This window comes from Carassius carassius, chromosome 26 (genome assembly GCF_963082965.1).
Source record: "Carassius carassius chromosome 26, fCarCar2.1, whole genome shotgun sequence".
Taxonomy (NCBI): Eukaryota; Metazoa; Chordata; class Actinopteri; order Cypriniformes; family Cyprinidae; genus Carassius; species Carassius carassius.
Window position 1 is genome coordinate 13250673 of NC_081780.1, and position 14024 is coordinate 13264696.

Consider the following 14024-nt stretch of genomic DNA (forward strand, 5'->3'; position numbering starts at 1 on the left):
ATTTCTGAAAAGGCCACATTAACTAACATTTGTTTTCCTAATACCATGTTCTGTTTTACTGCCTGTCCATCTTTTAGAGTGCATACTAATGAAAGTTATATGAAGTGCTGTGGGAGTGGGTGGCCTTAAGAAAACCTATGACAATGCAGATGCTGTCTATGCGGTTGAGTCGTGACGCAGACAGCAGGAGCTCTTGATTAAAGGTACTCACTTTGCCACACGTTTCTCTGCGCCAACATATCTGATCATTCTCATGAGGCCAGAGCGTGTGCCCAGGAACGCCGTCTCCACACCCCCATCAATACTGCACAGGACGGAGGCGAGCAGAAAAATGAGAAAGGTCACGGCTGAGCATGTATTTGACTAATGAAACTTGTCTGTGACGCTGTGTGCGTGGGTGGGACGTTTTACCCGGAGGCATTGAGCAGCAGTGCGGTCCAGTAAGCTTCCATAGGAGCTGTGACCACTGAGTCAAACAGAGTGTGCTGCAGAAGTCTTTCATCACCTCAAGAACAGACAGAGCAGAACTCAACTGCGGATATCTTCAATCCTCATTCAGATCAAAATGTGTTTAATTACATAAAGGGTTATGATTTATACAGAGAATAAAAGGTACAAAGATATGAGAGGAATTACATGCGCAGCTAATTGTTTAACTCTGTTCCAAAACAGAGTATTTATATTGTTGTTGTTGCTTACACAGTTCATGCATGAAGGAAATTTCTATCATCATTTACTCACCCACAAGTTGTTCCAAACCTGTATGAATTTCTTATGTTGAGCACAAACAAATAAAGGAAAATTTGCTGGTAGCCACTGACTGGTATAAAAAAAACAGTGTGGTCTGCTGTCAACTGTTTGGACACCAAATATATTCTTTTGTGTTCAACAGAATAAAGAAAATCATCCACATTTGGAGCTTGAGGGTGAATTAATGATGACAGAATCGTAATTTGGAATTTTCATTGATTTTATCACCTTTTCTGATGAAATGCTTTTGTTTTTGCTTATTTGTAATCGAACATGAATATAAATAAATGTAATTATACAAGTAAAAACTGAAATGCCAGGAAAAAATTCTAGTCTGGTGTCCAAAAGACAGACAGAACTCACATTCCAGGTCTGGTTCTTTCCCTGTTAGGTACTGAACCACAGCCTGAAACTGTGTCAGTTTGCGGTGATGTGGATCGATGTCCGTCTCACAGTATGTCCTGAAATATCAAAAACCATCAGATTAGGGTATATTATGGCATGTCAGATGTTAGAAACAGTCTAATATGGGTTCCAGCCTTTTATAACATCTACCATTCATTAGCAATAGTGACATCAGAAGCAGTCAGGTCATGTAGGCCTGTAGACAGAAAAAAACAACAACACAGCTGAGAGGAAATGACGAAAAGCAGGCACATGATCTGTATTTTGCAGGTACTAATCAGAAAACCTTTACCTTCTTCAACTGAAACATTTCCGATGAAAACGTTCTTCCCGTGACCTTTGGTAAGTACAATTCCAAGACTGATAACAAAGATGCACAATATAAGTCCAGAAGTCTCACACTTGGCAAAGATTTAAATATGTTTTTATCACTGTTCACCTGAATGGCGTTTCATTAATGGTAGTGTAAAAATAGTCATTTTTCAGGAAAACGACTCTCTTCTGAGAAGGGAACACATCGGCATGTAAGTATGACAGTCACAGCTAGGTTATTACGAGAGAAAAAAAGAATGAATTCAATTAAGGTTAACATATAAGAAGCGAATTAATGGCCAAAATCAACTCACTCCTTTCTCTACTGTTGCTCTGACGTCCAGAGAGATTGTCCCACTTTCCCCTTTTACCATCGCTGTTCTCAACTAGAGGATCAAAACACACAAACACCTTGAAGCTATTGATCTAAAAATGGCATGATGAGAGTTTATTTATGTGTTTGTTGTTCCACTTACTGCATCTTCTGTATCTTCCCACTCCACCTCTGACAGATCCACACTGTTGTAGTTCGGCTTTGGCTTCAGCTTCTTACCATCTTTATACTACCACAACGTATAAAAAAAATATCAACTTTAATGTGATACAAATTAATCACAAGGTAATCAGCTCTTGCACATACGGGCAATATGTGTAGATTAAGTTTTAAGATCACTAAAGGGAATATTGTGGAGCTCACCAGAGGTCGAAGGTCAGGATGAGAGAGTATATAGCCATTATTAGTGTTTAAGAATGCATAGCCATGAACGCCCAGCTAAAATGGCAAAGATCAGTCAAAACAGTAGGCTAAATCATTCAGTAAAATTAAATTTATTTTTCAGTCTGCACTCTAAACAATCTCTGTATGCAATGCAATAAAATCTCTATGGATACAGCCTGCCTTATTAATGAGAAGATATTAGATGTGATTAGTGTTAGTGTAAACAGAGGACTGAGGACATTATGAAGGCACCTTGTATCGAGGAGCCAATCTCATGAGCTCTTTCAAAGGGACATCTGTACCAACCACTCCAAGCAGGATCCCATGAGACAACTACAGACAAAAAAGAGCAACTTCAGAATCGTGAACAATGAAAATCTCTATTTTAAAAAAAATTCTCTATCTAAATCTCTTTAATTTAATTTGACCCCCACAATCTCAAAAACTTGAAATATATATTTGAGTTTATTTGAAAAGAGACTATTCAACTGAACTGTTGTAAACTGTTTGTAAATAGTTAAAACCGGAAAATATTTAAATATTAATAACACTTTTTCAAGGACATATGTGACCTAGATCATGAAACCTGTTATAGCACGGGTATATAGCAATAGCCAACAATACATCGTATGGGTCAAAATGATCAATTTATTATTATTATTATTATCATTAGGATATTAAGTAGGCTAAATATCGTTCTGTTAAGATAAATTGTACATTTCCTACCGTGAATATATCAAACCTTAATTTTGGATTAGTAATGCATTGCTAAGGACTTCATTTGGTCAACCTTTAAGGCGACTTCTCAATATTTTGAGATTCTAGATTTTCAAAAAAGCTCTCGGCCAAATATTGTACCTACTATCATAGCAAACCATACATCAATGGAAAACTTATTTATTCAGATTTCAGATTATATATAAATCTTAGTTTGACCCTTATGACAGGTTTTGTGGTCCAAGGTCACTTATCAGCTATTGATTAGTTCTGGCTGGTTATTTATAAGAGCGTTCGCGAGCTCTTTTCGTTACTCACTCAGTCAGTCGCGAGAAAGTTAGGAAGCGTCATGTAAGTTAAAAGAAAACTTAAGTTATGAGCATTTTAATTCACCCCGCATCGCTAAAAAGAGTCGTTCAGTTCCCTTTCTTCTATTTACAGCGGTAACGTTACGCCAGGAAGTGACTGTTTCTCAGTGTTGTGAGTGAATTTTTGAATCATTAGTTAGCCGTTTCATTAAAAATCACGAATTTAAGTCGTTTTATCATGACAACTATAATGTCCTTATTTAATTTTAATTATGTATTTCATTTGTACACATTACTAATTCTTCTGCCGTCCTTGAGACTGAATTACACGATAAACTTGTATGTGTGTGTGTGTGTGTGTGTGTGTGTGTGTGTTCTTGTTTATGGCACATTGTGGGGACACTTGAAAATTTTGACATGAACCATGAGGGGAAAAAAATCATTAAAATTGTAAAATATGTTTATCTGAAAGTGTAACAATGCAAACATGATTTCTATAATAGGTATGTGTTGGGTTAGGGGATAAAAAACATCATCAAGTCAGTATAAAACAATAGAAGTCAATGGAAAGTCCCCTTCACAGAAACAAAAGTGTGTGTGTGTGTGTGTGTGTGTGAGAGAGAGAGAGGAGCCACAATTTGCTCTAATAGTAGCCAATTTTATTTTTTATTTTTGGCAACTATAAGCAGACTTGACTTGACTTGAACTCACTGTTTCTTCTTTCTTGCTGAACACAGGCATGGCCACAGAAGTCATCAACAGCAAACTCTCAGCCTGTGTGTTAAAGAGCTGAAAGACGAGAGAGGGAGGAAGAGAGAGACAACAGACTGAATTAATGTTCAAATCCAGCCAGGCCTGTGAAGTGGACTGCAAGCTGAGCGAGACCATAGATCACTTCCATTAAGAGCAGGTGCTTCTCTGGTAGGTGGAATCTGTTTTTTATAGTTCTACCAAATGGCCAAATTCAGTAACTAAACCAACACTGAAACTGAGAAAATGGCTTCAGTGTTTCTTATTGAATTAACATACATTTGTGTGGAGTGTGTGGAGCCAAACAGTGGAGCCAAACGCATCTGTAACCCATCATAGTCCAAAGACCCTATTTTCAAGCAGTATAGTTACTGTCTCTTGCCTTTTGTAGGGCAGTGTAGTCATTTTCAAAATGTACACCAACAGAATTCTGAAGAAACATCTCCAGATTTCCACAGAATTTGAATCTTAAAAAAAAATTCAAAAACCTCTCGGCTCCATGTAACACACATTAAAATCCCCATAATCAATGAAAATATATTTTGTGAAAAGAATTTCTTCTAAACCCTGCATGTTACATTAAATGTAAGACTTGTTCACCTAGAATACACTGTCATTAGCAAAAAATTAAGAAATAAATTCATTAAAAAAAATGCATTCATAAAGGATTTGCTAAACAGCACGCTACATCTACAGTAGACCTGTAAATGGACATTCGATTAAATTAAAACCTTCACATGCATCAGAACTTCTAGTTATGACTAAATTGTATCTAACAAGGAACTTTTAGGAACTAAATTACAAGAAAACGTGAACTACTGCATTTAGGCATACATTATCATTTTTGATCTACTGCGCAGAACGAAAGAGTTTACCTCAGCTGTATTGGGCAGCTGGAATGAGAGGACAGACATAATGAAGTAACAGACATGATGAGATCACTCTCAGGAAAGAAATCACAACATGAGAGGTTCAAAATTAACGAAGGCAAAAATGATCAATGTGTAGTTTTGTGACAGTATGAAACATGACCTTTTGTGTACTGTACTAACATGTTCAAAAGGAAAGATTGAACGAGAAAAGGTAAGCAGCTCACCACACTGTCCATGTAAGCTTCTGTCCAAATGATGTCATGCTCATGGTTGATGACCATTGGCCTGCTCAGCACATGAAGATATTCCATCACATTCTCCTGTACATCCGCCAGAGTAGAGATATGAGTGTAGTAACCTAATTACAAGCACACAAAAACAGCAGTAATGAGAAAATGGGATTGATTGATGATCTGTTACCAGCAGAGGGCATAGCTGTCACAAAATTAAATTACAATTCTGTCAGGACAGATTGTGGATTTAGTTATATTGTCATTTCCAGGTTTGAAGAAGGCAGGGAAATTAATAAAATCGGAAAGTCATGGAAAATTCTGTTGTCAATATAATTTTGCACAGGGCTGTCAAACTGCCTTTAATGTTGTTATTGGTAACTAAAACTACATTAAAAAAAGAAAGTTAATTGCAATAAAATACAATATATATTAAGCTTTAATAAAAACATTCATAAAAATTACTTAATCAAATAAAATAAAATTAATTAAAAAATTCAACTTTTAATATAGTGACTTATACCCCCCCCCCCCCCAAAAAAGGAAAAGAAAATGACAAAATCAAAATGAAAACTGAATACACACACACATATATATATATATATATATATATATATATATATATATATATATATCCTGTAACAAACATCCCTAAAAATGATTGGAAAATTAAACGATGGTGCTCAGAAAAAGCTGTGTAGGAAGCAGTGGAAATAAAGTCATGCATTATAAATACTGTACAAAATGTGCACATTTTCTGTACAAATAATAGACCTCACTAGCTCAGGTAGTCTCCCACAATGCTCAGCTTCAATTAAGGTAGATCTCACCTTTATTGTTGCAAGCAATCCATTTGACATTGTCAGCAAATGTTAACTCTCGTCCAATCAGATACGTGAACACGCGCACCTGTTTGAGAGCGTATTGTCTTATCATTGTGTTATATACACACAGGTAAAGCGTGTATCCATAGTGTGTTTTGTGTGCGTTTGGTACCTTGCGTTCGGGCCAGTTGAACTCTTCAAACACCTGCTGGAAATCTTCCATGGCTCCATCAGTGATCAACATGATCGCCTGGTTACATAAACTCCCCCTGCCTTCTGCTGCTGCCTACACACACAAACAAACTTTTAATACATCAGCATTTCAATATGGATATACATTCCTTCCCTCAAACATTAACACACCTCGTTGAGAATCTTGAAGGACTCTTTTATGGCTTTCTTCACCTTTCCTTCACCTTTCACTTGCAGCTGCGCCACCAAAAGTTTGAAGTGCTAGAAATAAATAGCATGCAGAATATGTCCAAATCTCATATGGCAGCTAAGATCACTGTTCTGTGCAAGTGAAGAAAATGTTACCTCACGGTTATCCAGGTCAGCCTGTACTAGTGTGCCTTTAAAACAGGGCTCTACATACCGGACGTAATCACTGTACTAGAAAGACAGACAATATTAGGTGTTATTTAAGATAATAACCCTGATTTACATAGAGGTACTTGCCACTTGATCTGATCATGTCTGGTTAGGACACAGTGTAGAGGATTTCTGTTCTTACCGCAATGACGTTAACGAAGTCGTTTTCGCCAAGTGTGTCTAGAATGGTGTTGATGGTGTGTTTAGCAATGGTGAGCCTCAGTCCCTTCATACTACCGCTAATGTCCACAGCGATGATGATATCTTTGGGGGACGTGGCTGCCTGGATGTACCTGAGAAAGAGAGAACGATTATGGAATTATTCTTTTTTAAATGCTTACAAGGTCAGATCAGTTTTGTGATCTGTGAACTATTAAAAATGGTTTCATTTTAGTCAAATAAAGCTGAATTAAAAGATAAATATTAGATGAAAAACCCAAGCTGGCTATAAAGAAGATTACATTTAAAAAGGAATCAAAGCTAAATAGAGGTATTTAAATAAAATAACAAAATTACCAAAATAAAAACGCAAAAATATACAAATAAAAGCTTATTCAAAATATAAATGAATGCTCAAATAGTATTTAGTGTAAATAATACTAGCTCACATGGTCACTGACAAACACTCGAGACCTTTCACAGTAATAAATCCTCAACCGGATAACAGCGTGTGAAATCTCATCTACGTAATGTTCTGAGAGGAAGGAAGTAATGAGATCACAATAAGAAGGTGACAGAGAGACTGAAACAGCAGTAGCCTGGTATACACATTTTAAATTAGCTTACTTGTGTTTATGTAACTTATTGATGTAACAGAAATACTCAAATGTCATAAGAGCCCCACTCTAGCTGTTCAGATATAGGAACGTAACACAAGACAAAAGACTCCGCGTTCGTTACTGCTAAAGAGATTGCGTGCTTTAGCTGTAATAATGTTAGTCCTGGCATAAGGTGTTTGAGGAAACTGGGCAGATGCTACTGACAGTCACGGAAAGGAATCAAGATTAAAATCTTTCACTGAGATCAGTCCTTCTGCTCCTTGACCCTGAACTGCAGCCAAGTTACTAATCTCGACGTCTCCTTGAGTTCTCGATAGTTAATTGAGGTGAAAGATCAGTAATCCAACGGTTATCGCTGTTTTTAATTTGTAGGCTACTACCATGAACGTCACATTTTTTTTAAGATCTTATTTTTTAAGACTCACCAGTTGCGATTCCTGGCATCAAAAGTGACAACTCCATTTTCATCAGGTGTCCATTTGATACCTTATTAAAGAGTGTATAAATGAATATGATTACAGTCTGCTCTCCATGAGAGAGGGATGGATTTCTGTGTGCATATGTGTGTAAGATCTGGAAAGCCTGAGTTTATTGGTTTTCTTAGTGTGTCAATAGTGTGACATGATGGTGACAAATGATGACATGATGATGAATGAGAGAGTCACTGTCACCATTAACCACACCAGTAATTCTATGTCAATCAGACTCTGTCCTGTGTCTGAATGAGCAGAAATGCATGTTCAAACACTGTCATTTTCGTCAATAAGAATAATCACTGTGCTTTCATGCAGTAATCTGCAATGGTGCATTTGAAGGAGCGAGGCTGTAGTGTGATGATTACCAGGGTAAAGTCTGAAAAATCCTGTTGAACTGCCGAAGTACTGCCAGGTTAGAGTCGGGTCTTTCTCAAAGTTACTGGTGAATATGTCATTCAGCGCTTCTGACATAAACACCCCGTTCAGAATATCAGTATCTGAGAGACAGAGAGAGATTTGCTTGATCTTTGTCTAATTAAGGATGAAAATGCAGTTTCATTTCTGCGTCTCACCTCTGTTATAGACATTGGTGGGCACCTGTATGACACTTTGCTGGGTGTTGACAGGCAGTTTGTTAAAGTGTTCATTCTCTTCCAGTGGAAATTCACCCCCCAGCTCCACACTGTTCCCATCCTCGTCCAATGTGTTAATCATCATGGAGTTGTAGTAGTCAAACTGCAGAAGAACAAGCATATTTGAATATAGACTGAGAGATGAAGATTGAGGGCATGGAAGAATGGAAAGAGAGCTCACCTCTAATGTTGCATTATATTCATGAAAAAAATCTGCATCTTCTAATGTCTCTGCCATTCTCTATATAAAACACACACACATATAAAAGAATTCAGCCGATGATTCCATAACAAATAATTATTTTAATAGTCAGAATTTAATCATTTTTAGAGCGTCGTGACAAAATTCTGATATCTCTGACCTTGACTGATTTCATCTTTCTGCCCAGCATGTTCTCCATTTCTTCAGCAAATTCCTTCACCATCTTTAAACCATCCACTTCCTGCATCTTCACTATGGGCTCCACATCTTGATATTTCTACACACAGACACATATACTGCACATTGAATTAAATTAAAGGACACCATGCCATAGTTTTTTTTAGTTTTTAATATAAAGCTAATTATAATTATTAAAAACTAGAGGGGTAGTCTATAATAATAACTCCTAAAAAAACAGACAAAAAATTGCAGATTTAAATAATAATAATATTAATTTTATTTTATAAAGGACCTTTCTACAAACTCGAGGTCACTTTACAACAGGAAATTACTAGAAAAAGAAAAAAAAAGCGCGAATCTGTAACTACTGAGGAACTATGATAAGCATCAAAGCGATTCACAAACGTTCCATTTTATGTAATTCTAAATAAAGGACAAAAGCTTTAAATGTGCTGTTTGAAGTCAGAATTCAGAAAATAACAAAGAGCAAGTCCCTTTGATAGCTGCAAAAGCATAGGCAGAGTTCTAGATCATTGTTCAGTATCAAAGGCCAATGACAGCAGAAGCTCAATCTGTGTCTAAAGCAATGAGTCCTGCTCTTTGCCCGTAGGCCAGGAGGAAACAGGAGGTCAGACAGGGATAATCCACCTCCACACAACACTGTAAGAGGACCATGCTTTATTCTGAGCTCAGATTAGAGATACAAAAGCAAACGGGGGGAAAAAGAGAGAAAAAGAATAGAGGGAGGAGGACATGCAGCAGTCTGGGAAGGTTAATCCTCTTCCTGCCTCACTATTCAGGCACATCCTGCTGTTGTGCTGCACTAATAAAGGCCCTTAAGGTGAGAGCACGCCTACATATTCAGGTCAGATTTAAACTGGTCGTTATTTGACTCTCCGGTAGGCAGATGGGATGCTTGTAGGCTGGCAACGGGTCTGTGGTTAACCATACAAAGTAATGTTAATTAGAGTTTTGTGTAAATTCAGACAGATGCCAGATAACTAGACTCGGCTGCATCTGACATTTACCAGCAGTTAGACACATTGCTAACGTAGTGATTTACGGATAAAGCTGCAGATTATCAGACAATATCAGAAATATCCATGATTGCTTTGTTGTTCGGATTGAAATGAGGGGGTAAAGTCAGATTTTCCATATAGACAAACCTTCTGTAGGAGTTGAGCCCCTGAGTATCTGTTTGACAAGGACAAAAGCTGTTTTCCAAAGGCATCTGCCCACTGTTGAACCCTGTTCAGAACACAAACAAAAAGCATTAGCATTACATCTTCTGTACATTTTGTTTAAACCCGGTAGACAACAGAATGTGATCATGAGATTACAAGAAAATTTATAAACAAGAAGTTCATATCAAGTAACTGATATATTTTAGGAAGTTAAATGTCTGGGGGAGTGAAATTTTCCTTCTAGAGTAAATCTGATTGGACAGAAAATCTGTACTATAGTGCAAGTCATCAATATAGGAGTCAGTAAGATTTATTTAATTATTGAAAATGAGAGATTAATATACTTTTCAGATGAGATGCATTTAACTGTGACTGCAAAGACATTTATAATGTTTCAAAAGATTTCTATTATAGACGGTTTCAATGGTAACAACATAAACAAATGTTACTGCGCATGCACGCTTTTGCGGACCTAACTTAACTTCCGGTAGACTTCCAAATAGAATCAATAACAACAGCCAAGTCCCTCTAGAGTAGATATTTTTTGATAACAAACAAAATATGTTTGCTGCGTGGATCAGGAGGACTTAATGAAAATGCTAATTCATTCTTGGCCAGCAGGAGATGTTTTAAAGCACAGACATAAAGCGCGAGAAATAGAGGTTTCCCCAGTAACAGCTGTAAACAAAGCAGAGCTGGTACGCTCACACGCTGCTTTATCAGGCATATAACACGCAAGTCTTTCTTCAGAAATACAGCGATATAAAAACACCTGTGCCTCGTTTTGATATTTAAACATATAAATGTACGGAATTATTATTATTAAACGTGCAGTACGTAACGTTACTCATGTTTATTCAACGAAGCCTTTTTGAAAATCGATCAGTTTTAAAATTGTGGCGAGACTCCAAAAATAAATAAATGTATGGGAAACACATCCCACAGCACAACCACCTGAGCCCAACTTCAGTCTACTCATCACCTTGACTTTAACTGCGTTTGTAGACGGCACCGCTAGGCAGACCGGAAGTTAACTTAGGTCCAGGTGCGATGAAACCGTCTATAAATAGATGCTGTTCTTTTGAACAGAATCCTGGAAAAATGTGGTTTTCACAAAAAAAAAACCATTTGCAAAGCTGTATTCTACATTGATAATAAATGGTTACTGAGCAGTAAATCATCATATTAGAATGATTTCTGAAGGATCATGTGAGACTGAAGCCTGGAATAATGGCTGCTGAAAAAATCAGCTTTGCATCACAGGAATAAATGAATATGTAAAATATATTGAATTAGACTTATTTAAATGTAAACAGTTATTTTAATTGAAATGATATTTCACTGTTTCATCAGATTTAGATTTTTTTTTTTAAATCGCAGCTTTGATGAGCAAAACAAACGTCTTTCAAAAACAATTTATTGCTTAAGATTTTAAGCTTATTAAGGCTTGTGTTGTTGTTTTTGGTAGTTTGGATCTCAGGAACTACATTAGCTCTCAGAGAGACCAAAAGTCTGTTCAAACAGGCTGTGTGTGTGGATTTTGAGTGAATGTTGCCAGTGGAGGTTAAGCTTCGGCTTACAGTCTTTTGGCTTTATACAAGGGGTGACAGGAGGTGTGCAAGTCATGACCTGCAAGCATTAAGATGAGATTTGGAGAAATACTGAAGTTCTGCGCAAGGAATCAAGGAGTGCTATTAGTAGTTCATCTATAAATGTCTGAGGGTAGAGTGCAAGTGTGAAATGTTTATGTTAAACTTAACAAGGAAGGTCTCTTTATATTGTGCAGATTTTGTATTCATGGGGTTCATGCAGAGATGAACTGAACTCACGTTTCAGGTGATATCCTCATCTGAGCTTGTGTTTGGATGGTCCAACTTAAAAACAGCATGCAAAGCAGTGAAATGCTCCTCATCCTACCCATCAACCCCTGCCACGTGCATAAAACAACAGCTTCTATGATCTCCAGCTTACAGGATCCTGAAGATAGACCTTGTGCAGTAATCCCAGTCTGATCTTGATATCAAATTGATCCCAAAATAAACTCTGGAAGCTTCAAAAGTGTGTTTTTGGGTGACACAGAAAACCTCCCAGAATGTTCTTCTGAAATAATGACGTCTGGCTCTCTTCTCCCCATTCCTGATCATCCCCACTTGATGCTTGCATCTCATCCTTTCATCATTCTCTTCATCATGCTCTTTCCTCCTCAGAGTTTATATAAATCCTCTAAGAGTCCCACTGATGATGTCTTGATGCGGGCTGACTGACCAGCTGGCAACTTTTGCAGTTCCACCTGTCTTTCGGTTTCTCTCACCCTCATCTTATGTTGAACGCAGCTGGGAGGAAGTGAAACAGAAGCAGATACGCTCACACACTCAGTTTGCCCTCCCCACTATGATAATCCACATGGATTACACTTCACTCCCACAGTGAGACGTAGAAGATGTAGGGTGGGTGAGGGGCAGATGTATTGGAATAGAGAGATAAAGTGAAAGAGAAAAGGGTGAGCTAGAGGAGGGCTTCTGTCATAGTGTCCGGGCAGAAAGAAGGAAACTAAACCTTGCAACTTTCTCAAACACATAGAGTTTGATTTTTAGGCGATGTACACTACCAAAAGTGTGGGGGCAAGTTTTTTGTTTATTTATTTATTAGTAAAACACTAATATTTTACAATTATTACAATTTAAAAATAACTGTTTTATATTTTAATATATTTTAACATTTTCATTTATTCCAGTGATGGCAAAGTTGATTTTCAGCAGCCGATACTCTAGTCTATACTGATTTATCAATGTTAAGATATAAACTGTGATTTCTTCAGTTTTCTGTGATGATTAGATTTAAAAAATTTTTATTTTTTATAAATCTTTTGAAATATAACAATTTTTTTACTGTCATTTTTGAACAGTCTAATCTAATGTATCCTTGCTAAATAAAAGTATTCACAAGCATTCACACAAGTGTGGTTCATCACATTAATCGTGAAATTACAATAATGCTTGACATTTACTGCAGAAAGCGTCCAAATATTTTGGTCTCTATTTAAAACCATAGTTTGTTTTACCATTTTAAACTATCTTTTTTTGTGAAATAAAATGGGCTATCAGTCATTTTCTTTAAAACAATTTTATTTACAATTTTACAACTTTATTTTAAGCACTATTAAAACAGTCTACATGCTTTTCCCTAAACCACATAAATGCTAGATTGTGAGTGTCAGTGTCCAGATGTCATGCTCTAGATTTTTCCCACTGACCCAGTTGTGAAAATAACAGCTTCCATCCTCCAGAAACACACACACACCTGCACTAAGTGTGTGTTTGTGCTTGCAGATGTGAGCTGAGGATTTCAGTCTTGTGACAGTGAGGGATGGCACATTTTATACTGCAGAAGAGGATGATATGATGCAGAGTATTTACTGTATTTTGAGTATGTTTTTTAAGAATTGAATTGAAATTTATATAATCATTAATATAAATTAATACTTTTTTTCAACAAGGATGCTTTAAAATGATCAAAAGTGTCAATAAAGACAATTGCAGTGCCACAAAACATTTCTATAAAATACTGTTCTTTTGAACTTTTTAATTGGTCAAAAAAATCTATTTTCACAAAAATGTAAAGCAGCCAGTCTTAAAATGTTTAAATTGTAATAATACTTGACAAATATTACATATTTCTATTAAAAGCCTGCATATTGAAGAAAACCAGCTATTTTCAGCATATTTATTTATAAATGCTTGCACTGTGTCTTAACCAGGGATCTGGATACATGTGAATTATTTTTGTGAATTATTTTTTATTGTTTTATGTTTGTGTATTAGTGTTATTAACCCTTGGCGTAGAACTCCATTATCTAAATGTCACAAAACTAAACTTTACTGACGTCCAACATAAATGCTGCAATAAACCTGATCTTTAATGACTGACAAACAGATTAAAAAAATACTTGACAGGGAACACACATGCAAGTGATCCTCCCTTGTTTCCTGTATTTAAACTGTATTGGGTGCTAATGTGACAGTGTGTGAGTGGAATAAAGCATGGAAATCAGCCGAAACTAACACACACAGTCAAGCATGAAGCCTATGCTTAGC

General features: G+C 36.6%; 1 protein-coding gene across 4 annotated transcripts in view; it reads right to left on the reverse strand.

Annotated features, from left to right (window-relative positions):
• cacna2d4a (calcium channel, voltage-dependent, alpha 2/delta subunit 4a) overlaps positions 1 to 12282 on the reverse strand; it is a 39063-nt gene extending 26781 nt beyond the window's left edge. For 3 of the 4 annotated variants that reach the window (XM_059511293.1, XM_059511292.1, XM_059511291.1), the window contains exons 1-22: positions 8546 to 8668; positions 8305 to 8467; positions 8098 to 8229; positions 7682 to 7742; positions 6620 to 6770; positions 6424 to 6498; positions 6250 to 6339; positions 6059 to 6172; positions 5893 to 5971; positions 5057 to 5190; positions 4836 to 4853; positions 3922 to 3999; positions 2438 to 2518; positions 2165 to 2239; positions 1944 to 2030; positions 1782 to 1853; positions 1595 to 1656; positions 1448 to 1515; positions 1306 to 1351; positions 1114 to 1211; positions 412 to 505; positions 212 to 304 (exon numbers count right to left, since the gene is read on the reverse strand). In XM_059511293.1, the coding sequence (XP_059367276.1) occupies positions 212 to 304; positions 412 to 505; positions 1114 to 1211; positions 1306 to 1351; positions 1448 to 1515; positions 1595 to 1656; positions 1782 to 1853; positions 1944 to 2030; positions 2165 to 2239; positions 2438 to 2518; positions 3922 to 3999; positions 4836 to 4853; positions 5057 to 5190; positions 5893 to 5971; positions 6059 to 6172; positions 6250 to 6339; positions 6424 to 6498; positions 6620 to 6770; positions 7682 to 7742; positions 8098 to 8229; positions 8305 to 8467; positions 8546 to 8602 (1928 nt within the window). In that variant the 5' untranslated portion in view covers positions 8603 to 8668. Of the gene's footprint in view, positions 1 to 211; positions 305 to 411; positions 506 to 1113; positions 1212 to 1305; positions 1352 to 1447; positions 1516 to 1594; positions 1657 to 1781; positions 1854 to 1943; positions 2031 to 2164; positions 2240 to 2437; positions 2519 to 3921; positions 4000 to 4835; positions 4854 to 5056; positions 5191 to 5892; positions 5972 to 6058; positions 6173 to 6249; positions 6340 to 6423; positions 6499 to 6619; positions 6771 to 7681; positions 7743 to 8097; positions 8230 to 8304; positions 8468 to 8545; positions 8669 to 8726; positions 8844 to 9912; positions 9995 to 11759 lie in introns of those variants that run through there. The other variant, XM_059511295.1, reaches the window with a different exon arrangement.
• Positions 12283 to 14024: the final 1742 nt, after the last annotated feature.